Consider the following 27,860-nt stretch of genomic DNA (forward strand, 5'->3'; position numbering starts at 1 on the left):
ATGACACTGAGCAGTGAATGAGAACACACTGAGCAGTGAATGATGACACTGAGCAGTGAATGATGACACTGAGCAGAGAATGAGAACACACTGAGCAGTAAAAGACAACACACTGAGCAGTGAATGAGAAAACACTGAGCTGTGAATGAGAACACACTGAGCAGTGAAAGAGAACACACTGAGCAGTGAATGACAACACACTGAGCAGGGAATGATAACACACTGAGTAGGGATTGACAACACACTGAGCAGTGAAAGTCAACTCACTGAGCAGTGAAAGTCAACACATTGAGCAGTAAATGAGAACACATTGAGCAGTGAATGAGAACAGACTGAGCAGGGAATGAGCACACACTGAGCAGTGAAAGAGAACACACTGAGCAGTGAATGACAACACACTGAGCAGGGAATGATAACACACTGAGCAGGGATTGACAACACACTGAGCAGTGAAAGTCAACACACTGAGCAGTGAAAGTCAACACATTGAGCAGTAAATGAGAACACATTGAGCAGTGAATGAGAACAGACTGAGCAGGGAATGAGAACACACTGAGCATGGAATGAGAACGCACTGAGCAGTGAATGATGACGCTGAGCAATGAATGAGAACACCCTGAGCTGTGAATGAAGAAACTGAGCAGTGAATGATAACACACTGAGCAATGAATGAGAACACACTGAGCAGGGAATGAGAACACACTGAGCAGGGAATGAGAACACACTGAGCAGGGAATGAGAACACACTGAGCAGTGAATGAGAACACACTGAGAAGGGAATGAGAACACTCTGAGCAGTGAATGAGAACACTCTGAGCAGTGAATGAGAACACACTGAGCAGGGAATGAGAACACACTGAGCAGTGACTGAGAACACACTGAGCAGTGACTGAGAACACACTGAGCAGTGACAGAGAACACACTGAGCAGTGAATGAGAAAATACTGAGCAGGGAATGAGAACACACTGAGCAGGGAATGAGAACACACTGAGCAGTGAATGACATCACACTGAGCAGTGAATGATGACTCTGAGCAGTGAATGAGAAAACACTGAGCTGTGAATGAGAACACACTGAGCAGGATATGAGAACACACTGAGCAGTGAATGACAACACACTGAGCAGTGAATGAGAACACACAGAGCAGTGAATAATGATACTGTGCAGGGAATGAGAACACACTGAGCAGGGAATGAGAACACACAGAGCAGGGAATGAGAACACACAGAGCAGGGAATGATGACACTGAGCAGTGAATGAGAACACACTGAGCAGTGAATGATGACACTGAGCAGTGAATGATGACACTGAGCAGAGAATGAGAACACACTGTGCAGTAAAAGACAACACACTGAGCAGTGAATGAGAAAACACTGAGGTGTGAATGAGAACACACTGAGCAGTGAAAGAGAACACACTGAGCAATGAAAGAGAACACACTGAGCAGTGAATGACAACACACTGAGCAGGGAATGATAACACACTGAGCAGGGATTGACAACACACTGAGCAGTGAAAGTCAACACACTGAGCAGTGAAAGTCAACACATTGAGCAGTAAATGAGAACACATTGAGCAGTGAATGAGAACAGACTGAGCAGGGAATGAGCACACACTGAGCAGTGAAAGAGAACACACTGAGCAGTGAATGACAACACACTGAGCAGGGAATGATAACACACTGAGCAGGGATTGACAACACACTGAGCAGTGAAAGTCAACACACTGAGCAGTGAAAGTCAACACATTGAGCAGTAAATGAGAACACATTGAGCAGTGAATGAGAACAGACTGAGCAGGGAATGAGCACACACTGAGCAGGGAATGAGAACACACTGAGCATGGAATGAGAACGCACTGAGCAGTGAATGATGACGTTGAGCAATGAATGAGAACACCCTGAGCTGTGAATGAAAACACACTGAGCAGTGAATGACAACACACTGAGCAGTGAATGACAACATACTGAGCAGTGAATGACAACACACTGAGCAGTGAATGACAACACACTGAGCAGTGAATGACAAGACGCTGAGCAGTGAATGAGAACACACTGAGCAGGGAATGAGAACACACTGAGCAGTGAATGAGAACACACTGAGCAGTGAATGAGAACACAATGAGCAGTGAATGAGAACACACTGAGCAGTGAATGAGAACACACTGAGCAGGGAATGAGAACACACTGAGCAGGCAATGAGAACACACTGAGAAGTGAATGACAACACACTGAGCAGTGAATGACAACACACTGAGCAGTGAATGACAACACACTGAGCAGTGAATGACCACACACTGAGCAGTGAATGACAACACACTGAGCAGTGAATGACAACACGCTGAGCAGTGAATGACAAGACGCTGAGCAGTGAATGAGAACACACTGAGCAGGGAATGAGAACACACTGAGCAGTGAATGAGAACACACTGAGCAGTGAATGAGAACACAATGAGCAGTGAATGAGAACACACTGAGCAGTGAATGAGAACACACTGAGCAGGGAATGAGAACACACTGAGCAGGGAATGAGCACACACTGAGCAGGGAATGAGCACACACTGAGCAGGGAATGAGCACACACTGAGCAGGGAATGAGCACACACTGAGCAGTGAATGAGGACACACTGAGCAGTGAATGAGGACACACTGAGCAGTGAATGAGGACACACTGAGCAGTGAATGACAACGCACTGAGCAGTGAATGACAACGCACTGAGCAGTGAATGAGGATGCACTGAGCAGTGAATGAGGACACACTGAGCAGTGAATGAGGACACACTGAGCAGTGAATGTGGACACACTGAGCAGTGAATGACAACACACTGAGCAGTGAATGACGACACACTGAGCAGTGAATGACGACACACTGAGCAGTGAATGACGACACACTGAGCAGTGAATGACGACACACTGAGCAGTAAATGAGAACACATTGAACAGTAAATGAGAACACATTGAGCAGTGAATGATGACACTGAGCAATGAATGAGAACACCCTGAGCAGAGAATGAAGAATCTGATCAGTGAATGATAACACACTGAGCAATGAATGAGAACACTCTGAGCAGTGAATGAGAACACTCTGAGCAGTGAATGAGAACACTCTGAGCAGTGAATGAGAACACACTGAGCAGGGAATGAGAACACACTGAGCAGTGACTGAGAACACACTGAGCAGTGACAGAGAACACACTGAGCAGTGAATGAGAAAATACTGAGCAGGGAATGAGAACACACTGAGCAGGGAATGAGAACACACTGAGCAGTGAATGACATCACACTGAGCAGTGAATGATGACTCTGAGCAGTGAATGAGAAAACACTGAGCTGTGAATGAGAACACACTGAGCAGGATATGAGAACACACTGAGCAGTGAATGACAACACACTGAGCAGTGAATGAGAACACACAGAGCAGTGAATAATGATACTGTGCAGGGAATGAGAACACACTGAGCAGGGAATGAGAACACACAGAGCAGGGAATGAGAACACACAGAGCAGGGAATGATGACACACAGAGCAGGGAATGATGACACTGAGCAGTGAATGAGAACACACTGAGCAGTGAATGATGACACTGAGCAGTGAATGATGACACTGAGCAGAGAATGAGAACACACTGAGCAGTAAAAGACAACACACTGAGCAGTGAATGAGAAAACACTGAGCTGTGAATGAGAACACACTGAGCAGTGAAAGAGAACACACTGAGCAGTGAAAGAGAACACACTGAGCAGTGAATGACAACACACTGAGCAGGGAATGATAACACACTGAGCAGTGAAAGTCAACACATTGAGCAGTAAATGAGAACACATTGAGCAGTGAATGAGAACAGACTGAGCAGGGAATGAGCACACACTGAGCAGTGAAAGAGAACACACTGAGCAGTGAATGACAACACACTGAGCAGGGAATGATAACACACTGAGCAGGGATTGACAACACACTGAGCAGTGAAAGTCAACACACTGAGCAGTGAAAGTCAACACATTGAGCAGTAAATGAGAACACATTGAGCAGTGAATGAGAACAGACTGAGCAGGGAATGAGCACACACTGAGCAGGGAATGAGAACACACTGAGCATGGAATGAGAACGCACTGAGCAGTGAATGATGACGCTGAGCAATGAATGAGAACACCCTGAGCTGTGAATGAAGAAACTGAGCAATGAATGAGAACACACTGAGCAGGGAATGAGAACACACTGAGCAGGGAATGAGAACACACTGAGCAAGGAATGAGAACACACTGAGCAGTGAATGACAACACACTGAGCAAGGAATGAGAACACACTGAGCAGGGAATGAGAACACACTGAGAAGGGAATGAGAACACACTGAGAAGGGAATGAGAACACCCTGAGAAGGGAATGAGCACACACTGAGATGGAATGACATCACACTGAGAAGGGAATGAGAACACACTGAGAAGTGAATGAAAACACACTGAGCAGTGAATGACAACACACTGAGCAGTGAATGACAACACACTGAGCAGTGAATGACAACACGCTGAGCAGTGATTGACAACACGCTGAGCAGTGAATGACAAGACGCTGAGCATGGAATGAGAACACACTGAGCAGGCAATGAGAACACACTGAGAAGTGAATGACAACACACTGAGCAGTGAATGACAACACACTGAGCAGTGAATGACAACACACTGAGCAGTGAATGACCACACACTGAGCAGTGAATGACAACACACTGAGCAGTGAATGACAACACGCTGAGCAGTGAATGACAAGACGCTGAGCAGTGAATGAGAACACACTGAGCAGGGAATGAGAACACACTGAGCAGTGAATGAGAACACACTGAGCAGTGAATGAGAACACAATGAGCAGTGAATGAGAACACACTGAGCAGTGAATGAGAACACACTGAGCAGGGAATGAGAACACACTGAGCAGGGAATGAGCACACACTGAGCAGGGAATGAGCACACACTGAGCAGGGAATGAGCACACACTGAGCAGTGAATGAGGACACACTGAGCAGTGAATGAGGACACACTGAGCAGTGAATGAGGACACACTGAGCAGTGAATGACAACGCACTGAGCAGTGAATGAGGATGCACTGAGCAGTGAATGAGGACACACTGAGCAGTGAATGAGGACACACTGAGCAGTGAATGTGGACACACTGAGCAGTGAATGACAACACACTGAGCAGTGAATGACGACACACTGAGCAGTGAATGACGACACACTGAGCAGTGAATGACGACACACTGAGCAGTGAATGACGACACACTGAGCAGTAAATGAGAACACATTGAACAGTAAATGAGAACACATTGAGCAGTGAATGATGACACTGAGCAATGAATGAGAACACCCTGAGCAGAGAATGAAGAATCTGATCAGTGAATGATAACACACTGAGCAATGAATGAAAACACTCTGAGCAGTGAATGAGAACACACTGAGCAGGGAATGAGAACACACTGAGCAGTGAATGAGAAAATACTGAGCAGGGAATGAGAACACACTGAGCAGGGAATGAGAACACACTGAGCAGGGAATGAGCACACACTGAGCAGTGAATGAGGACGCACTGAGCAGTGAATGAGGACACACTGAGCAGTGAATGAGGACACACTGAGCAGTGAATGACGACACAATGAGCAGTGACTGAGAACACACTGAGCAGTGAATGAGAACACACAGAGCAGGGAATGAGAACACACTGAGCAGTGAATGAGGACACACTGAGCAGTGAATGACGACACACTGAGCAGTGAATGACGACACACTGAGCAGTGAATGAGAACACACTGAGCAGGGAAGGCGAACACACTGAACGCTGAATGAGAACACACTGAGCAGTGAATGAGAACACACTGAGCAGTGAATGAGAACACAGTGAGCAGTGAATGAGAACACACTGAGCAGTGAATGAGAACACACTGAGCAGTGAATGAGAACACACTGAGCAGTGAATGATGACACTGAGAAATGAATGAGAACACACTGAGCAGTGAATGAGGACACACTGAGCAGTGAATGAGGACACACTGAGTATTGAATGAGAACACACTGAGCAGTGAATGAGGACACACTGAGCAGTGAATGAGGACACACTGAGCATTGAATGAGAACACACTGAGCAGTGAATGAGGACACACTGAGCAGTCAATGAGAACACACTGAGCAGTGAATGAGAACACTCTGAGCAGTGAATGAGGACACACTGAGCAGTGAATGAGGACACATTGAGCAGTCAATGAGGACACACTGAGCATTGAATGAGAACACACTGAGCAGTGAATGAGGACACACTGAGCAGTGAATGAGAACACCCTGAGCAGTCAATGAGGACACACTGAGCAGTCAATGAGGACACACTGAGCAGTCAATGAGGACACACTGAGCAGTCAATGAGAACACACTGAGCAGGGAATGAGAACACACTGAGCAGGGAATGAGAACACACTGAGCAGGGAATGAGCACACACTGAGCAGGGAATGAGCACACACTGAGCAGGGAATGAGCACACACTGAGCAGTGAATGAGGACACACTGAGCAGTGAATGAGGACACACTGAGCAGTGAATGAGGACACACTGAGCAGTGAATGACAACGCACTGAGCAGTGAATGACAAGACGCTGAGCAGTGAATGAGAACACACTGAGCAGGGAATGAGAACACACTGAGCAGTGAATGAGAACACACTGAGCAGTGAATGAGAACACAATGAGCAGTGGATGAGAACACACTGAGCAGTGAATGAGAACACACTGAGCAGGGAATGAGAACACACTGAGCAGGGAATGAGCACACACTGAGCAGGGAATGAGCACACACTGAGCAGGGAATGAGCACACACTGAGCAGTGAATGAGGACACACTGAGCAGTGAATGAGGACACACTGAGCAGTGAATGACAACGCACTGAGCAGTGAATGAGGATACACTGAGCAGTGAATGAGGACACACTGAGCAGTGAATGAGGACACACTGAGCAGTGAATGTGGACACACTGAGCAGTGAATGACAACACACTGAGCAGTGAATGTGGACACACTGAGCAGTGAATGACGACACACTGAGCAGTGAATGACGACACACTGAGCAGTGAATGACGAAACACTGAGCAGTAAATGAGAACACATTGAACAGTAAATGAGAACACATTGAGCAGTGAATGATGACACTGAGCAATGAATGAGAACACCCTGAGCAGAGAATGAAGAATCTGATCAGTGAATGATAACACACTGAGCAATGAATGAGAACACTCTGAGCAGTGAATGAGAACACTCTGAGCAGTGAATGAGAACACACTGAGCAGGGAATGAGAACACACTGAGCAGTGACTGAGAACACACTGAGCAGTGACTGAGAACACACTGAGCAGTGACTGAGAACACACTGAGCAGTGACTGAGAACACACTGAGCAGTGACAGAGAACACACTGAGCAGTGAATGAGAAAATACTGAGCAGGGAATGAGAACACACTGAGCAGGGAATGAGAACACACTGAGCAGGGAATGAGCACACACTGAGCAGTGAATGAGGACGCACTGAGCAGTGAATGAGGACACACTGAGCAGTGAATGACGACACAATGAGCAGTGACTGAGAACACACTGAGCAGTGAATGAGAACACACAGAGCAGGGAATGAGAACACACTGAGCAGTGAATGAGGACACACTGAGCAGTGAATGACGACACACTGAGCAGTGAATGACGACACACTGAGCAGTGAATGAGAACACACTGAGCAGGGAAGGCGAACACACTGAACGCTGAATGAGAACACACTGAGCAGTGAATGAGAACACACTGAGCAGTGAATGAGAACACAGTGAGCAGTGAATGAGAACACAGTGAGCAGTGAATGAGAACACAGTGAGCAGTGAATGAGAACACACTGAGCAGTGAATGAGAACACACTGAGCAGTGAATGATGACACTGAGAAATGAATGAGAACACACTGAGCAGTGAATGAGGACACACTGAGTATTGAATGAGAACACACTGAGCAGTGAATGAGGACACACTGAGCAGTGAATGAGGACACACTGAGCATTGAATGAGAACACACTGAGCAGTGAATGAGGACACACTGAGCAGTGAATGAGAACACTCTGAGCAGTGAATGAGGACACACTGAGCAGTGAATGAGGACACATTGAGCAGTCAATGAGGACACACTGAGCATTGAATGAGAACACACTGAGCAGTGAATGAGGACACACTGAGCAGTCAATGAGAACACCCTGAGCAGTCAATGAGGACACACTGAGCAGTCAATGAGGACACACTGAGCAGTCAATGAGGACACACTGAGCAGTGACTGAGAACACACTGAGCAGTGACTGAGAACACACTGAGCAGGGAATGAGAACACACTGAGCAGGGAATGAGAACACACTGAGCAGGGAATGAGAACACACTGAGCAGTGAATGAGGACACACTGAGCAGTCAATGAGAACACCCTGAGCAGTCAATGAGGACACACTGAGCAGTCAATGAGGACACACTGAGCAGTCAATGAGAACACACTGAGCAGGGAATGAGCACACACTGAGCAGTGAATGAGGACGCACTGAGCAGTGAATGAGGACACACTGAGCAGTGAATGAGGACACACTGAGCAGTGAATGAGGACACACTGAGCAGTGAATGACGACACAATGAGCAGTGACTGAGAACACACTGAGCAGTGAATGAGAACACACAGAGCAGGGAATGAGAACACACTGAGCAGTGAATGAGGACACACTGAGCAGTGAATGACGACACACTGAGCAGTGAATGACGACACACTGAGCAGTGAATGACGACACACTGAGCAGTGAATGAGAACACACTGAGCAGGGAATGAGAACACACTGAGCAGGGAATGAGAACACACTGAGCAGTGAATGAGAACACAGAGAGCAGTGAATGAGAACACACTGAGCAATGAATGATGACACTGAGCAGGGAAGGCGAATACACTGAACGCTGAATGAGAACACACTGAGCAGTGAATGAGAACACACTGAGCAGTGAATGAGAACACACTGAGCAGTGAATGAGAACACAGTGAGCAGTGAATGAGAACACACTGAGCAGTGAATGAGAACACACTGAGCAGTGAATGAGAACACACTGAGCAGTGAATGATGACACTGAGAAATGAATGAGAACACACTGAGCAGTGAATGAGGACACACTGAGCATTGAATGAGAACACACTGAGCAGTGAATGAGGACACACTGAGCAGTGAATGAGGACACACTGAGCATTGAATGAGAACACACTGAGCAGTGAATGAGGACACACTGAGCAGTCAATGAGAACACACTGAGCAGTGAATGAGAACACACTGAGCAGTGAATGAGAACACTCTGAGCAGTGAATGAGGACACACTGAGCAGTGAATGAGGACACACTGAGCAGTCAATGAGGACACACTGAGCATTGAATGAGAACACACTGAGCAGTGAATGAGGACACACTGAGCAGTCAATGAGAACACCCTGAGCAGTCAATGAGGACACACTGAGCAGTCAATGAGGACACACTGAGCAGTCAATGAGGACACACTGAGAAGTGAATGAGAACACACTGAGCAGTGACTGAGAACACACTGAGAAGTGACTGAGAACACACTGAGCAGGGAATGAGATCACACTGAGCAGGGAATGAGAACACACTGAGCAGGGAATGAGAACACACTGAGCAGTGAATGAGAACACCCTGAGCAGGGAATGAGAACACACTGAGCAGGGAATGAGAACACACTGAGCAATGAATGAGAACACTGAGCAGTGAATGAGGACACACAGAGCAGTGAATGATGACACTGAGCAGGGAAGGCGAACACACTGAACACTGAATGAGAACACACTGAGCAGGGAATGAGAACACACAGAGCAAGGAATGAGAACACACTGAGCAGGGAATGAGGGCACGCTGAGCAGGGAATGAGAACACACTGAGCAGTGAATGAGGACACACTGAGCAGTGAATGAGGACACACTGAGCAGTGAATGACAACACACTGAGCAGTGAATGATGACACACTGAGCAGTGAATGATGACACACTGAGCAGTGAATGAGAACACACTGAGCAGTGAATGAGAACACACTGAGCAGTGAATGAGAACACACTGAGCAATGAATGATGACACTGAGCAGGGAAGGCGAACACATTGAACGCTGAATGAGAACACACTGAGCAGGGAATGAGAACACACTGAGCAGTGAATGAGAACACACTGAGCAGTGAATGAGGACACAATGAGCAGTGAATGAGAACACACTGAGCAGTGAATGAGGACACACTGAGCATTGAATGAGAACACACTGAGCAGTGAATGAGGACACACTGAGCAGTGAATGAGGACACACTGAGCATTGAATGACAACACACTGAGCAGTGAATGATAACACACTGAGCAGTCAATGAGGACACACTGAGCAGTCGATGAGGACACACTGAGCAGTCAATGAGGACACACTGAGCAGTCAATGAGGACATACTGGAGAGTCAATGAGGACACACTGAGCAGTGAATGAGAACACACTGAGCAGGGAATGAGAACACACTGAGCAGTGACTGAGAACACACTGAGCAGGGAATGAGAACACACTGAGCAGGGAATGAGAACACACTGAGCAGGGAATGAGAACACACTGAGCAGGGAATGAGAACACACTGAGCAATGAATGATAACACTGAGCAGTGAATGAGGACACACAGTGCAGTGAATGATGACACTGAGCAGGGAAGGCGAACACACTGAACGCTGAATGAGAACACACTGAGCAGGGAAAGAGAACACACTGAGCAGTGAATGAGAACACACTGAGCAATGAATGAGAAAACACTGAGCAGTGAATGAGAACACACTGAGCAATGAATGATGACACTGAGCAGGGAAGGCGAACACACTGAACGCTGAATGAGAACACACTGAGCAGGGAATGAGAACACACTGAGCAGGGAATGAGGGCACTGAGCAGGGAAGGCGAACACACTGAACGCTGAATGAGGACACACTGAGCAGGGAATGAGAACACACTGAGCAGTGAATGAGAACACACTGAGCAGTGACTGAGAACACACTGAGAAGTGACTGAGAACACACTGAGCAGGGAATGAGATCACACTGAGCAGGGAATGAGAACACACTGAGCAGGGAATGAGAACACACTGAGCAGTGAATGAGAACACCCTGAGCAGGGAATGAGAACACACTGAGCAGGGAATGAGAACACACTGAGCAATGAATGAGAACACTGAGCAGTGAATGAGGACACACAGAGCAGTGAATGATGACACTGAGCAGGGAAGGCGAACACACTGAACACTGAATGAGAACACACTGAGCAGGGAATGAGAACACACAGAGCAAGGAATGAGAACACACTGAGCAGGGAATGAGGGCACGCTGAGCAGGGAATGAGAACACACTGAGCAGTGAATGAGGACACACTGAGCAGTGAATGAGGACACACTGAGCAGTGAATGACAACACACTGAGCAGTGAATGATGACACACTGAGCAGTGAATGATGACACACTGAGCAGTGAATGAGAACACACTGAGCAGTGAATGAGAACACACTGAGCAGTGAATGAGAACACACTGAGCAATGAATGATGACACTGAGCAGGGAAGGCGAACACATTGAACGCTGAATGAGAACACACTGAGCAGGGAATGAGAACACACTGAGCAGTGAATGAGAACACACTGAGCAGTGAATGAGGACACAATGAGCAGTGAATGAGAACACACTGAGCAGTGAATGAGGACACACTGAGCATTGAATGAGAACACACTGAGCAGTGAATGAGGACACACTGAGCAGTGAATGAGGACACACTGAGCATTGAATGACAACACACTGAGCAGTGAATGATAACACACTGAGCAGTCAATGAGGACACACTGAGCAGTCGATGAGGACACACTGAGCAGTCAATGAGGACACACTGAGCAGTCAATGAGGACATACTGGAGAGTCAATGAGGACACACTGAGCAGTGAATGAGAACACACTGAGCAGGGAATGAGAACACACTGAGCAGTGACTGAGAACACACTGAGCAGGGAATGAGAACACACTGAGCAGGGAATGAGAACACACTGAGCAGGGAATGAGAACACACTGAGCAGGGAATGAGAACACACTGAGCAATGAATGATAACACTGAGCAGTGAATGAGGACACACAGTGCAGTGAATGATGACACTGAGCAGGGAAGGCGAACACACTGAACGCTGAATGAGAACACACTGAGCAGGGAAAGAGAACACACTGAGCAGTGAATGAGAACACACTGAGCAATGAATGAGAAAACACTGAGCAGTGAATGAGAACACACTGAGCAATGAATGATGACACTGAGCAGGGAAGGCGAACACACTGAACGCTGAATGAGAACACACTGAGCAGGGAATGAGAACACACTGAGCAGTGAATGAGAACACACTGAGCAGTGAATGAGAACACACTGAGCAGTGAATGAGGACACAATGAGCAGTGAATGAGAACACACTGAGCATTGAATGAGAACACACTGAGCAGTGAATGAGGACACACTGAGCAGTGAATGAGGACACACTGAGCAGTGAATGAGGACACACTGAGCATTGAATGACAACACACTGAGCAGTGAATGAGGACACACTGAGCAGTCAATGAGAACACACTGAGCAGTGAATGAGAACACACTGAGCAGTGAATGAGGACACACTGAGCAGTGAATGAGGACACACTGAGCAGTGAATGAGGACACACTGAGCATTGAATGAGAACACACTGAGCAGTGAATGAGGACACACTGAGCAGTCAATGAGAACACACTGAGCAGTGAATGAGAACACTCTGAGCAGTGAATGAGGACACACTGAGCAGTGAATGAGGACACACTGAGCAGTCAATGAGGACACACTGAGCATTGAATGAGAACACACTGAGCAGTGAATGAGGACACACTGAGCAGTCAATGAGAACACCCTGAGCAGTCAATGAGGACACACTGAGCAGTCAATGAGGACACACTGAGAAGTCAATGAGGACACACTGAGAAGTGAATGAGAACACACTGAGCAGTGACTGAGAACACACTGAGAAGTGACTGAGAACACACTGAGCAGGGAATGAGAACACACTGAGCAGGGAATGAGAACACACTGAGCAGTGAATGAGAACACCCTGAGCAGGGAATGAGAACACACTGAGCAGGGAATGAGAACACACTGAGCAATGAATGAGAACACTGAGCAGTGAATGAGGACACACAGAGCAGTGAATGATGACACTGAGCAGGGAAGGCGAACACACTGAACACTGAATGAGAACACACTGAGCAGGGAATGAGAACACACAGAGCAGGGAATGAGAACACACAGAGCAGGGAATGAGGGCACGCTGAGCAGGGAATGAGAACACACTGAGCAGTGAATGAGGACACACTGAGCAGTGAATGAGGACACACTGAGCAGTGAATGACAACACACTGAGCAGTGAATGATGACACACTGAGCAGTGAATGAGAACACACTGAGCAGTGAATGAGAACACACTGAGCAGTGAATGAGAACACACTGAGCAATGAATGATGACACTGAGCAGGGAAGGCGAACACACTGAACGCTGAATGAGAACACACTGAGCAGGGAATGAGAACACACTGAGCAGTGAATGAGAACACACTGAGCAGTGAATGAGGACACAATGAGCAGTGAATGAGAACACACTGAGCAGTGAATGAGGACACACTGAGCATTGAATGAGAACACACTGAGCAGTGAATGAGGACACACTGAGCAGTGAATGAGGACACACTGAGCAGTGAATGAGGACACACTGAGCATTGAATGACAACACACTGAGCAGTGAATGATAACACACTGAGCAGTCAATGAGGACACACTGAGCATTGAATGAGAACACATTGAGCAGTGAATGAGGACACACTGAGCAGTCGATGAGGACACACTGAGCAGTCAATGAGGACACACTGAGCAGTCAATGAGGACACACTGGAGAGTCAATGAGGACACACTGAGCAGTGAATGAGAACACACTGAGCAGGGAATGAGAACACACTGAGCAGTGACTGAGAACACACTGAGCAGTGACTGAGAACACACTGAGCAGGGAATGAGAACACACTGAGCAGGGAATGAGAACACACTGAGCAGGGAATGAGTACACACTGAGCAATGAATGATAACACTGAGCAGTGAATGAGGACACACAGTGCAGTGAATGATGACACTGAGCAGGGAAGGCGAACACACTGAACGCTGAATGAGAACACACTGAGCAGGGAAAGAGAACACACTGAGCAGTGAATGAGAACACACTGAGCAATGAATGAGAAAACACTGAGCAGTGAATGAGAACACACTGAGCAATGAATGATGACACTGAGCAGGGAAGGCGAACACACTGAACGCTGAATGAGAACACACTGAGCAGGGAATGAGAACACACTGAGCAGTGAATGAGAACACACTGAGCAGTGAATGAGGACACAATGAGCAGTGAATGAGAACACACTGAGCATTGAATGAGAACACACTGAGCAGTGAATGAGGACACACTGAGCAGTGAATGAGGACACACTGAGCATTGAATGACAACACACTGAGCAGTGAATGAGGACACACTGAGCAGTCAATGAGAACACACTGAGCAGTGAATGAGAACACACTGAGCAGTGAATGAGGACACACTGATCAGTCAATGAGAACACACTGAGCATTGAATGAGAACACACTGAGCAGTCAATGAGGACACACTGAGCAGTCGATGAGGACACACTGAGCAGTCAATGAGGACACACTGAGCAGTCAATGAGGACACACTGAGCAGTCAATGAGGACACACTGAGCAGTGAATGAGAACACACTGAGCAGGGAATGAGAACACACTGAGCAGTGACTGAGAACACACTGAGCAGGGAATGAGAACACACTGAGCAGGGAAGGAGAACACACTGAGCAGGGAATGAGAACACACTGAGCAGGGAATGAGAACACACTGAGCAATGAATGATAACACTGAGCAGTGAATGAGGACACTCAGAGCAGTGAATGATGACACTGAGCAGGGAAGGCGAACACACTGAACACTGAATGAGAACACACTGAGCAGGGAATGAGAACACACAGAGCAGGGAATGAGAACACACTGAGCAGTGACTGAGGACACACTGAGCAGTGAATGAGAACACACTGAGCAATGAATGAGAACACACTGAGCAATGAATGATGACACTGAGCAGGGAAGGCGAACACACTGAACACTGAATGAGAACACACTGAGCAGTGAATGAGGACACACTGAGCAGTGAATGAGGCCACACTGAGCAGTGAATGAGAACACACTGAGCAGTGAATAATGACACTGAGCGGCGAATGACAACACGATGAGCAGGGAATGAGAACACACTGAGCAAGGAATGAGAACACACTGAGCAGGGAATGAGAACACACTGAGCAGTGACTGAGAACACACTGAGCAGTGACTGAGAACACACTGAGCAGTGAATGAGAACACACTGAGCAGTGAATGAGAACACTCTGACCAGTGAATGAGAACACACTGAGCAGTGAATGAGAACACACTGAGCAGTGAATGAGAACGCACTGAGCAAGGAATGAGAACACACTGAGCCGGGAATGAGAACACACTGAGCAGTGACTGAGAACACACTGAGCAGTGAATGAGAACACACTGAGCAGTGAATGAGAACACACTGAGCAGGGAATGAGAACACGATGAGCAGTGAATGAGAACACACTGAGCAAGGAATGAGAACACACTGAGCAGTGAATGAGAACACACTGAGCAAGGAATGAGAACACACTGAGCAGGGAATGAGAACACACTGAGCAGTGACTGAGAACACACTGAGCAGGGAATGAGAACACACAGAGCAGTGAATGATGACACTGAGCAGGGAAGGCGAACACACTGAGCAGGGAATCAGAACACACTGAGCAGGGATTGAGAACACACAGAGCAGGGAATGAGAACACACTGAGCAGGGAATGAGGGCATGCTGAGCAGGGAATGAGAACACACAGAGCAGGGAATGAGAACACACTGAGCAAGGAATGAGAACACACTGAGCAGGGAATGAGAACACACTGAGCAGGGAATGAGAACACACAGAGCAGGGAATGAGAACACACTGAGCAGGGAATGAGGGCACGCTGAGCAGGGAATGAGAACACACTGAGCAGTGAATGAGAACACACTGAGCAGGGAATGAGAACACACTGAGCAGTGAATGAGAACACACAGAGCAGGGAATGAGAACACACTGAGCAAGGAATGAGAACACACTGAGCAGGGAATGAGAACACACTGAGCAGGGAATGAGAACACACTGAGCAGGGAATGAGAACACACAGAGCAGGGAATGAGAACACACTGAGCAGGGAATGAGGGCACGCTGAGCAGGGAATGAGAACACACTGAGCAGTGAATGAGAACACACTGAGCAGGGAATGAGAACACACTGAGCAGGGAATGAGAACACACTGAGCAGGGAATGAGGGCACGCTGAGCAGGGAATGAGAACACACTGAGCAGTGAATGAGAACACACTGAGCAGGGAATGAGAACACACTGAGCAGTGAATGAGAACACTCTGACCAGTGAATGAGAACGCACTGAGCAAGGAATGAGAACACACTGGGCCGGGAATGAGAACACACTGAGCAGTGACTGAGAACACACTGAGCAGTGAATGAGAACACACTGAGCAGTGAATGAGAACACACTGAGCAGTGAATGAGAACACGATGAGCAGTGAATGGGAACACACTGAGCAAGGAATGAGAACACACTGAGCAGGGAATGAGAACACACTGAGCAGTGACTGAGAACACACTGAGCAGGGAATGAGAACACACTGAGCAGTGAATGAGAACACTCTGAGCAGTGAATGAGAACGCACTGAGCAAGGAATGAGAACGCACTGAGCAGTGAATGAGAACACACTGAGCAGTGAATGAGGACACACTGTGCTGTGAAGGAGAGCACACTGAGCAGTGTATGAGAACACACTGAGCAGTGAATGAGAGCACTCTGAGCAGTTAATGAGAACACACTGAGCAGGGACTGAGAACACACTGAGCAGTGAATGAGAACACACTGAGCAGTGAACGAGGACACACTGAGCAGTGAACGAGGACACACTGAGCAGTGAACGAGGACACACTGAGCAGTGAATGAGAGCACACTGAGCAGTGAATGAGAGCACACTGAGCAGGGACTGAGAACACACTGAGCAGTGAATGAGAACACACTGAGCAGTGAATGAGGACACACTGAGCTGTGAAGGAGAGCACACTGAGCAGTGTATGAGAACACACTGAGCAGTGAATGAGAGCACACTGAGCAGGGACTGAGAACACACTGAGCAGTGAATGAGAACACACTGAGCAGTGAACGAGGACACACTGAGCAGTGAACGAGGACACACTGATCAGTGAACGAGGACACACTGAGCAGTGAACGAGGACACACTGAGCAGTGAACGAGGACACACTCAGCAGTGAATGATGACACTGAGCAGTGAATGATGACACTGAGCAGTGAATGAGAGCACACTGATCTGCAAATCAGAACATTCTGTTAATTGATGAGGATTGTCATCCCTGGGATGAGCCGTGATGAAATTAACAATCAAATGATTGCATTATAAATTTTAAAAAAACTCAAACAAAACCACAAGATCATAGACACTTGTACCAGAGTCAAAATGGAGTAGTAGCCACCTGATTCCTCTTGTACCGGAAATCAAGAAACCTGTCTGCAAAGATGGAACTCATTAACCACATCTGAAATAGCTCTTGGGGAAAAACCTTTGAAATTGAAAGGCACACTCTTGCATATGAAGTGCTCTTATCAACATGAATGAACCAGCAAAGAATTCTGAAGACAGACAGACTCACAGCCTAAAGCAAAATTGAATAGGTGTGAAATAGTATCATATTGACAGATTGGCTCCCATTCAGACATCAATCGATAACCATGGTCTCCACATCTTGGTTCAATGTGTGGACACACCAGGGGAGAGGACCATGTGCCTCCTTACAGAAACTGCAATGATAATGGATTTTTACCTTCACAAGATAGCCCTCTGGAGAGAGAGGGGGGAATCAAACCAACACTTTCAGAAAGCAATCTAGTCAGAGCCTGTGCAAGGGATCAAGCCAAGCAAGAAAATCTCTCTGCACAATAACTGAACAGCCATTACAGCATTTGTCTGCTTATTTGACCCTAAAAACACTCGGGTACTAACTCACCATTTTTAGCAAAATACAATTGCAGTCAGTTGCGAAGTCAAGAGTGGGAACCATCCACATTTTTTTTCTACCTGTCCGTAACAAATTGGGGTCTCGAAGCCGAGAGTTTTGAACAATCAGATTAAATGAGAGATTTGAAAAGGGAGGAAAATTGACCTCTAAAAATATCATTCTTTTCTTCTCTACAGTACTGGAGACAAAAGACATGGCAACATTTAATCCTGACGAGCATGGACAGCAAGAAGACATATCTCATGATAAGTTAAATCAATTTAGTATTGAAGATTTAAAACTATAGCTGCCCAGGTGGGAGTCATGTTCAAACAAAAAAAACAAAGAAACCTGAAATCCTTAAGAATCTAGCTCACCATTTTCATCTTACCCAGAACCAAAAGAAACAAGCATGGAATCTGAAACTGAAAAGATAGCTTTAGCAAAGATTTAATCGGAATCATAAACATTGGAATTACAAAAGGAAAAAGAGGAAAGAGAATTGCAGTTTCCCCTAACATTCCTTAGAAAATTCAAAGTTAAAAATTCCAGACTGTTTCGACGGAACTTGCTGCTCCAGCCATTCAACTTGAAATTTGTACATATAGCTGGGAACAACATTACAGCAGATGCCTTGTCCAGAATGTAAAATACTGTACCAACCAACTAGCCTGTACAGAAATTATGACGGGAAGTCTGAGGAATGCATGGATGAATGTACATGTGAGGAGCCGTGATGAAATAAACAATGAAATGGAAGAATTATGAATTTAAAAAAACATCAACTGTTAAACAAAACCACAAGAATATGGACACTTGTACAACAGTCAAAATGAAGTAGCAGTCACATGACCCCTCATGCTGGAAAGATGGAACTCATTAACCTCATCTAAAATGGCTCTGGGAGAACCCGTTTGAAATTGAAAGGAGCACTATTTCATATGAATGACTCTTATCAACATGAATGAACTAATAAAAGATTCTGGAGACAGACTCACAGCCCAAACCAAAATTGAATAGGTGTGAAATAGCAGTGTTAACAGAATGGTCCCCATTCAGCCATCAATTGCTAGCCATGGTCTCCATATCCTGGTCCATTGCGTGATGACACCAGAGGAGAGGACCATGTTTCTCCTAACAGAAACATGAATGTGATAGATTTTTACCTTCAAAAGCAGCCCTCTGGAGAGAGAGGGGAGAATTAAACCAACACCTTCAGAGAGCAGTCCAAATGTGCAAGAGATCCAGTCAAGCAAGAAAAACTCTGCTGAACAATAACTGAACAGCCATTACAGCAGAGACATCACAAAGTGACTTTAAGACGCTCCATCTGTGAAGGTAACAACATCCACACCACCAGCTTCGTGCTGAGTTGTAACTACTAGAACTCTGCAACACCTGAACAAATTCAAGACTACAAACTCGTTGGCCTGCACCTTAAAAAAAAACTTTCCTTCTGAGAAGATTCAACAGGTTTACTGTAAACCACAAAAAACCACAGTAAACACTTACCTCACTTTGGACTTTAAACCACCTACCCTTTTCTCTCTCACTATCTATTCTTATGTAAGTGTGTGTGAGTGAATCCGTGTGTGGAGGAGGTGCGACCATTTTGGGAATTGTGTAAAATAAAGAGTTTCCTTTTTTAACCTGTGAGAAAACCTGTCATTTGACTGCAAATTTGACCCTGAAAATACTCAGGGATTAACTCACCATTTTTAACAAAATACAACTGCGGTCGGTTGGGAGGTGAACAGTGGGAGCTACCCACACTTTATTTTTTTAAATTTATTTAGAGATACAGCACTGAAACAGGCCCTTCGGCCCGCCGAGTCTGTGCCGACCAACAACCACCCATTTATACTAATCCTACATTAATCCCATATTCCCTGCCACATCCCCACCATTCTCCTACCACCTACCTATACTAGGGGCAATTGCCAATTTATCTATCAACCTGCAAGTCTTTGGCTGTGGGAGGAAACCAGAGCACCCGGCGGAAACCCACACGGTCACAGGGAGAACTTGCAAACTCCGCACAGGCAGTACCCAGAACTGAACCCGGGTCACTGGAGCTGTGAGGCTGCAATGCTAACCACTGCACCGCCCCACTTCTTTCTACCTGTCCGTAATAGAACGCATAGAGCAGTGAATAAGAACACACAGTACTGCAAATGAGTACACACTGAGCAGTGAATGAGAGCAAACTGAAAAATCACTGAGAACTGACTGCGCAATGACTAAAAGCAAACTGACCAATGAATGAGAATACACTAAGCAATGAATGAGAACAGACTGAGCTGTGAAGGAGAACAGATAAAACCGTGAATGAGAACTCATTGAAGCATGAATGAGAACACAGTTAGGCACAAACGAGAACAGACTGAGCAGCGAGTGAGAACAGACTGAGCAGCGAGTGAGAACGCACCAACGGTGTATGAGAACTGAGATAGTTTTAGTGTGAAAGGAATAGAGGGAACAGAATTCTTAAGGTGCATTCAGGAGAAATTTTTGTACCGTAAGTCCAACAAGAGAGGGCATGGTACTAGGTAATGAAGCTGGGCAGGTGGAAGGAGTGGCAGTGGGACAGCATTTTGCTGGTAGCGATCAGAATTCAGTTAGTTTTAAGATAATTATGGAAAAGGACAGAGATAGAACAGGAGTTAAAGTTCTAAATTGGGGTAAGGCCAGTTTTCCTAATCTGTTAAGTGATTTAGTAGAAGTGGACTGCAAACAGATACTTGACAGTAAGTCAGTGTCAGAGTAGTGGGAGGCACTCAAAGGGGAGATTCAGGGGTTTCAGAATAAACATGCTCCCACAAAGAAGAAGGGTGAGACCGCCAAATCTGGAGCCCCCTGGATGTCAAAGAGCGTACAGGATATGAGATAGCAGAAAAGGAAAGCTTATGCCAGACAATGAGAACTCAACACTACAGGAAGCCGAGAGGAGTATAGAAAGTGGAGGATTGAAATCAAAAAGGAAATTAGGAAGGCAAAGAAAGGGCATGAAAGCATCTTGGCAAGTAAAATCAAGGAGAACCCAAAGATGTTTTATGAATATATTGCGTGTAAAAGGATAACTGAGGAAAGAGTAGGGCCCATAAAAGACCAAAAAGGTAATCTATGTCTGGAGGTGGAAGATGTGGGTATGACTCTTAATGAATACTTTGCGTCTGTCTTCACAAAAGAGGGGGACAATTGTTACAAGAGTCCATATTTTTTGTTAAATTTAGGAATCTATATTTTTAAAAACTAAAAGAAAAAACTCATGGACATTGAATCATCTGGAGATAGCTGAACTTTATGGATGCTTATAAAAAAAATAAGGAAGGTCAACAAGAGGATCCTAGTTTTGACCAGTAAACTAATACTGGAAACTGGGTGATTTCAAGGAAACCACAGGGGGTTTTGACCTAAGAGCTACCCTTTGTTATGACGAGAGAATTTATGACTTAGCACGAGACTTGCTTGGAAAAGTAGTTTCATTTATGAACTTTAAAAACCAGTGGGTTTGGACTAAAGCAGGCAATTGGAATTTGAGATGGACCTGCCAGGAGTTCAGAAGAAAAAACAGAAAGCTATTACCTCTCTTTAAAGAATCCCTGCTCTGGCAAAGCATATATGAAGTGGTACCGTTGCCTCCTGCATTTTTGAAGAAACTCTGGATATTTGCAGAAACCTTGAATCTTTAAAAGGACTTTTGCATCAAATGTGAGAACTGACACCTGTTGATGCACACCTGATGGAAGACCTATGTGATGTTTTTGCAGTTGAATTTCTTTGAATGCCTACCCAAAACAGACTGTTCATCAACCTCGCCTGGAAAGATTTCGAGTGGCATCCATCTATTTGACTTTGGGACACTTCGCCTAACCAAAGAATGTCTGTCCGGATCATTGCAATCTAAGTTTTTGTTTTATATTCCTTTTATTCCTTTGAAACAGCTGTAAACAAAATCCCCTTTTTCCCAGTTAACCGGTTTTTGGATGTATGTACGTGTGCGTAAGGACTAGGATATATATAAAAATATGGGGCTTTAATATTTTGAATCACATATATATTTACTTCATTATTGGTTAAGACTTGGTTTTATAATAAATGGATAATTTTGTTGTTTATTAAAGATATTTGGTTGGTGTTCTTTATTCTGAGGACAAATAGAGTATCTAGTTGGCTGTTTCGGTAATTGGGAAAATGTATTGATATGCTGTGACCTGTGGAGAAGTAGGACTGAATTAACTCCTCCCGCCTCAGTCATAACACAATGCAGACATTGCAGTTAAGGAGGCATGCGAAATATTGAATGTAATAAACATAGGGAGAGAGGAAGTATTAAAGGGATTAGCATCCTTGAAAGTGGATAAATCATCAGGACAGGATGAAACGTACCCCAGGCTGTTACGGGAAGCCAGGGAGGAAACAGCAGAAGGTCTGACCATCATTTTCCAATCCTCACTGGATACCAGTGTGGTATTGGAGGATTGTAAGTCTGTTAATGTTGTACCTTTGTTTAAAAAGGGAGTGAATAATTACAGGCCAGTCAGTCTAACCTTGGTAGTAGGCAAATTATTGGAATCCTGTCTCTCAGAATTGATAAACTATCACTTAAAAAGACACAGATTAATCAAGGGTAGTCAGCATGGATTTGTTAGGGGAAGGTCGTGTCTGACTAACTTGCCTGAATTTTTTGAAGAAGTAACAAGGACGATTGATGAGGGTAGTGCAGTTGATGCGGTTTACATAGATTTTAGCAATGCTTTTGACAAGGTCCCCAATGGCAGATTGGTTTAAAAACAGCCCATAGAATCCAGGGAAATGTAGCAAACTGGATACAATATTGGCTCAGTGGCAGGAAAAAAAGTGTAATTGTTGACAGGTGTTTTTGTGGCTGGAAGGCTGTTTCCAGTGGCGTTCTGCAGGGCTTACTACTGGGTCCCCTGATTTTTGTGGTATATATTAACAATTTGGACGTAAATGTAGGGGGCATGATCAAGAAGTTTGCAGATGACACAAAAATTGGCTGTGTAGTTGATAGCAAGAAGGATAGCTGTGGACTGCAGGAAGATATCAATGCACTTGTCAGGTGAGCAAAAGTGGAAAATGGAATTTAACTCAGAGAAGTGTGAGGTGATGTATTTGGGGAGGTCAAACAAGGCAAATGAATACACAATAAATGGGAGGATACTGAGAGGTGTGAAGTGAAGCACCTTGGAGTGTATGTCCACTGATCCCTGAAGATATCAGGACAGGTCGATAAGGTGGTTAAGAAGGCATATGGAATCCTTTTCTTTATTAGCCGAGGCATAGAATATGAGTAAGAAGGTTATGCTTGAACTGTATAAGTTAGGCCACAGCTTGAGTACTGTAAGCAGTTCCGGCCACCTCATTACAGAAAGGATGTAATTGCACTACAGAGGGTACAGAGGAGATTTATGAGGAGTTTGCCAGGACTGGAAAAATGCAGCTATGAAGAAAGATTGGATAGGCTGGGGTTGTTCTCCTTGGAACAAGGGAGGCTGAGGGGAGATTTGTTTGAGATGTACAAAATTGTGAGGTGCCTGGATAGAGTGGATGAGAAGGACCTATTTACCTTAGCAGAGAGATCATGATTAAGGGGCATAGATTTAAAGTGATTGGTAGAAGGATTAGAGGGGAGATGAGGAAATATTTTTTCACCCAGTGGGTGGTAGGGGTCTGGAAATCACTGCCTGTAGGGGTAGTAGAGACAGAAACCCTCAAGATTCAAATTACTTGCGCCACGAAATAAAGAACACCTACACTTTCTGCACCTGTAGATAACTTCATTTGTTTCTGAATATGCACCTCAAGTGCCTAAACCTGCAATTAAGTTATTCAGACACGATCTTCCCTTAACAAAGCCATGCTGACTATCCTTGATTAGTCCGTGCCCTAGTAAGTGATAGTTTATAAATGGACCACTGGGTGGAACACTACCTAGAAGTGCACTCCAGGGAGTACACTGAGACCGCCCTCAATGCAGCCCTGTCTCTGCCAGTCATGGATCAGCTGGACGTACAGCCCACAAAATCGGAACTCAGTGATGCCATTGATTCTCTAGCCAGCGTAAAAACCCCTGGGAAGGATGGCATTACCCCTGAAATAATCAAGAGTGCCAAGCCTGCTATACTTTCAGCACTGCACGAACTGCTTTGCCTGTGCTGGGACGAGGGTGCAGTACCTCAGGACATGCGCAATGCCAATATCATCACCCTCTATAAGAACAAGGGTGACCGTGGCGACTGCAACAACTACCGTGGAATCTCCCTGCTCAGCATAGTGGGGAAAGTCTTCGCTCGAGTCGCCTTAAACAGGCTCCAGAAGCTGGCTGAGCATGTCTATCCTGAGGCACAGTGTGGCTTTCGAGCAAAGAGATCCACCATTGACATGCTGTTCTCCCTTCGCCAGATACAGGAGAAATGCCGTGAACAACAGATGCCCCTCTACGTTGCTTTCATTGATCTCACCAAAGCCTTTGACCTCGTCAGCAGACGTGGTCTCTTCAGACTACTAGAAAAGATCGGATGCCAACCAAAGCTACTAAGTATCATCACCTCATTCCATGACAATACGAAAGGCATAATTCAGCATAGCGGCACCTCATCAGAACCCTTTCCAATCCTGAGTGGCATGAAACAGGGCTGTGTTCTCGCACCTACACTGTTTGGGATCTTCTTCTCCCTGCTGCTCTCACATGCGTTCAAGTCTTCAGAAGAAGGAATTTTCCTCCACACATGATCAGGTGGCAGGTTGTTCAACCTTGCCTGTCTAAAAGCAAGTACGGAAAGTCCTCATCAGGGAACTCCTATTTGCTGATGATGCTGCATTAACATCTCACACTGTAGAGTGTCTGTAGAGACTCATCGACAGGTTTGCGGCTGCCTGCAATGAATTTGGCCTAACCATCAGCCTCAAGAAAACGAACATCATGGGACAGGACGTCAGAAATATCCCATCCATCAATATCGGCGACCACACTCTGGAAGTGGTTCAAGAGTTCACCTACCTAGGCTCAACTATCACCAGTAACCTGTCTCTCGATGCAGAATTAAACAAGCGCATGGGAAAGGCTTCCTCTGCTATGTCCAGACTGGCCAAGAGAGTGTGGGAAAATGGCGCACTGACACAGAACACAAAAGTGCAAGTGTATCAAACCTGTGTCCTCAGTACCTTGCTCTACGGCAGCGAGGCCTGGACAATGTACGTCAGCCAAGAGCGACTCTCAATTCATTCCATCTTCGCTGCCTCCGGAGAATTCTTGGCATCAGGTGGCAGGACCGTATCTCCAACACAGAAGTCCTCGAGGCTGCCAACATCCCCAGCATATACACCCTACTAAGTCAGCGGCGCCTGAGATGGCTTGGCCATGTGAGCCACATGGAAGATGGCAGGATCCCCAAGGACACATTGTACAGCGAGCTCGTCACTGGTACCAGACCCACCGGCCAACCATGCCTCCGCTTTAAAGACGTCTGCAAACGCAACATGAAGTCCTGTGACATTGATCACAAGTCGTGGGAGTCAGTTGCCAGCAATCGCCAGAGCTGGCGGGCAACCATAAAGGCGCGGCTGAAGCTTGGCGAGTCGAAGAGACTTAGCAGTTGGCAGCAAAAAAGACAGAAGCGCAAGGAGAGAGCCAACTGTGTAACAGCCCCAACAACCAATTTTACCTGCAGCACCTGTGGAAGAGTCTGTCACTCTAGAATTGGCCTTTATAGCCACTCCAGGCGCTGTTTCACAAACCACTGACCACCTCCAGGCACTTATCCATTGTCTCTCGAGACAAGGAGGCCAAAGACTAGACCAGACCAGATCCTGTTTTTCAATTGATTCCAATAATTTGCCCACTACCAAGGTTAGACTGACCGGCCTCCCTCTGAATCATTGATTGAGATTAGAGAACTCCTTCAGCTTTGTTCAGTGAAGTATGAAACCTGTGTTTGTGTTGCCTGAGTTGGGAAGTCTGCTGCTCACAGTGCTGTTCACGCCACAGGTTTAATAAGTTCCCATTTGTGTTTGACTGTGGTGCTCCACGGGCACCTTGCTCTACCACCTGGCGTAAATGACCATTGGGCATGTGGGAGTCTAGACAATGAAGCTGCTAAACTGAATAGCCCCCGAAAACAGACACAAAGTAATCGCACATTGTGTTTGATGTAATGCAAGCTGCATGGCAACTTTGTGCTGCCTAATCATTATCACGATTTCTACATGCAGCCAGCACTAACTGCACTGTTGCTTGGCTGCATACATCAGCAGGGGGCATAGAATTCTAACTTGCTGGCATTAATTAAAGCTAGCTTGCATTGCTTCAAATGGCTGGAGCAGAAGCGGGGATCCTTTGTGACCCAAATCTGACCTGGGAAACAGTGAACAATGGCTGACTATTGGAGAGAGTGTGCACCAAGATTTTCCAATGCTTTACTGGAGGTCTTGGTGGAAGAGGTGGAAAGGAGGAGTGACATTCTCTAATCATAGGGACCAGAGGCCTCCAGACACATAGTGAGAAGGCAGTGCGAGCAGATAGCCATGGAGGTCAATAACAGGAGCGCAGTCCCAAGGACCTGGATGCAGTGCTAAGAAGTTTAATGACCTCACAAGGGTGGTCAAGGTCAGCAAATGCATCTTCAAATGCCATATTCTATGATCTGCACCACTATCCTCGGCCACTGCTGAATTCACCACACCCCCATCACTCACCTACTAAGAAATTCTATAATTCAGGACCTATACCTAACATTCTTATCCTTCACCTCATCCTCACATCTTGCATACACTGCTAGTTATTCCTGCACCATGGGTAAGCCTGCAGAACCTCTGCCAAGATGGAATGAAATAGAAGTTATTTCTCTTTGAATAGAGAGCCTCAGTGACCTTATTTATGAGTGTTCTTCAAACTGGGAGCTGTGCTATTTTATTCAGGTATGAACGGGTATAAAAATGGATTGCAGTTAGAAACCGAGTGATTGACAATAATGCATTGCTCATCTGATTCCCCTTATGGCTGTTGGAGATGAAGAGTTGGAGAAAATGACTAACAAACCCACCTCCAATATACAGCGGGGAGTTCAGGCTCAGAGTTGGTTGTTTGTGCAGCTTCCCCAGGCTCCTGGGGGTTCCTTTGTCCACTACTAGACTCAACGATTGGTTCATCATCATCAGCTCGATGGTGTGGAACTGTCCATCATTGATTGTCTCCACACTGAACACAGGAAGGGAAAAAAAACAGAATGAAACATCCTACAGAAACAGCTAAAGGGCAATAGATAACTAATGAGGAGGAAGAGGCAGATTGGCTGAGCAACATCACTGAAAACAGATTATCTGACCATTATTGTGTTGTTGTGTGTGGGAATTTGCTGTGCATAATGTGGCTGCTACGTTTCCCACATTGCCACAGTGACTACATTTCAAAAGTATTTCATTGGCTGTAAAGCACTTTGGGATGTCCTGAGGTTGGGAAAGGTGTTTGATAAATGTAAACTCTTCCTTTCTTTCTTCTACTGTACTTGTTGGTCAGGATAGAGTGGGTGAACCGGAGAC

General features: G+C 45.9%; 1 protein-coding gene across 2 annotated transcripts in view; it reads right to left on the minus strand.

The window, feature by feature from the left end:
- Positions 1–27,860, minus strand: part of LOC137375798 (slit homolog 3 protein-like) — a 909,976-nt gene that overhangs the window by 191,097 nt on the left and 691,019 nt on the right. For both annotated transcript variants that reach the window (XM_068043263.1, XM_068043262.1), the window contains one exon: positions 27,365–27,519. In XM_068043263.1, coding sequence (XP_067899364.1) covers positions 27,365–27,519 — 155 coding nt within the window. The remainder of the gene's footprint in view (positions 1–27,364; positions 27,520–27,860) is intronic.

Source organism: Heterodontus francisci, chromosome 12 (assembly GCF_036365525.1).
Source record: "Heterodontus francisci isolate sHetFra1 chromosome 12, sHetFra1.hap1, whole genome shotgun sequence".
Classification (NCBI taxonomy): Eukaryota; Metazoa; Chordata; class Chondrichthyes; order Heterodontiformes; family Heterodontidae; genus Heterodontus; species Heterodontus francisci.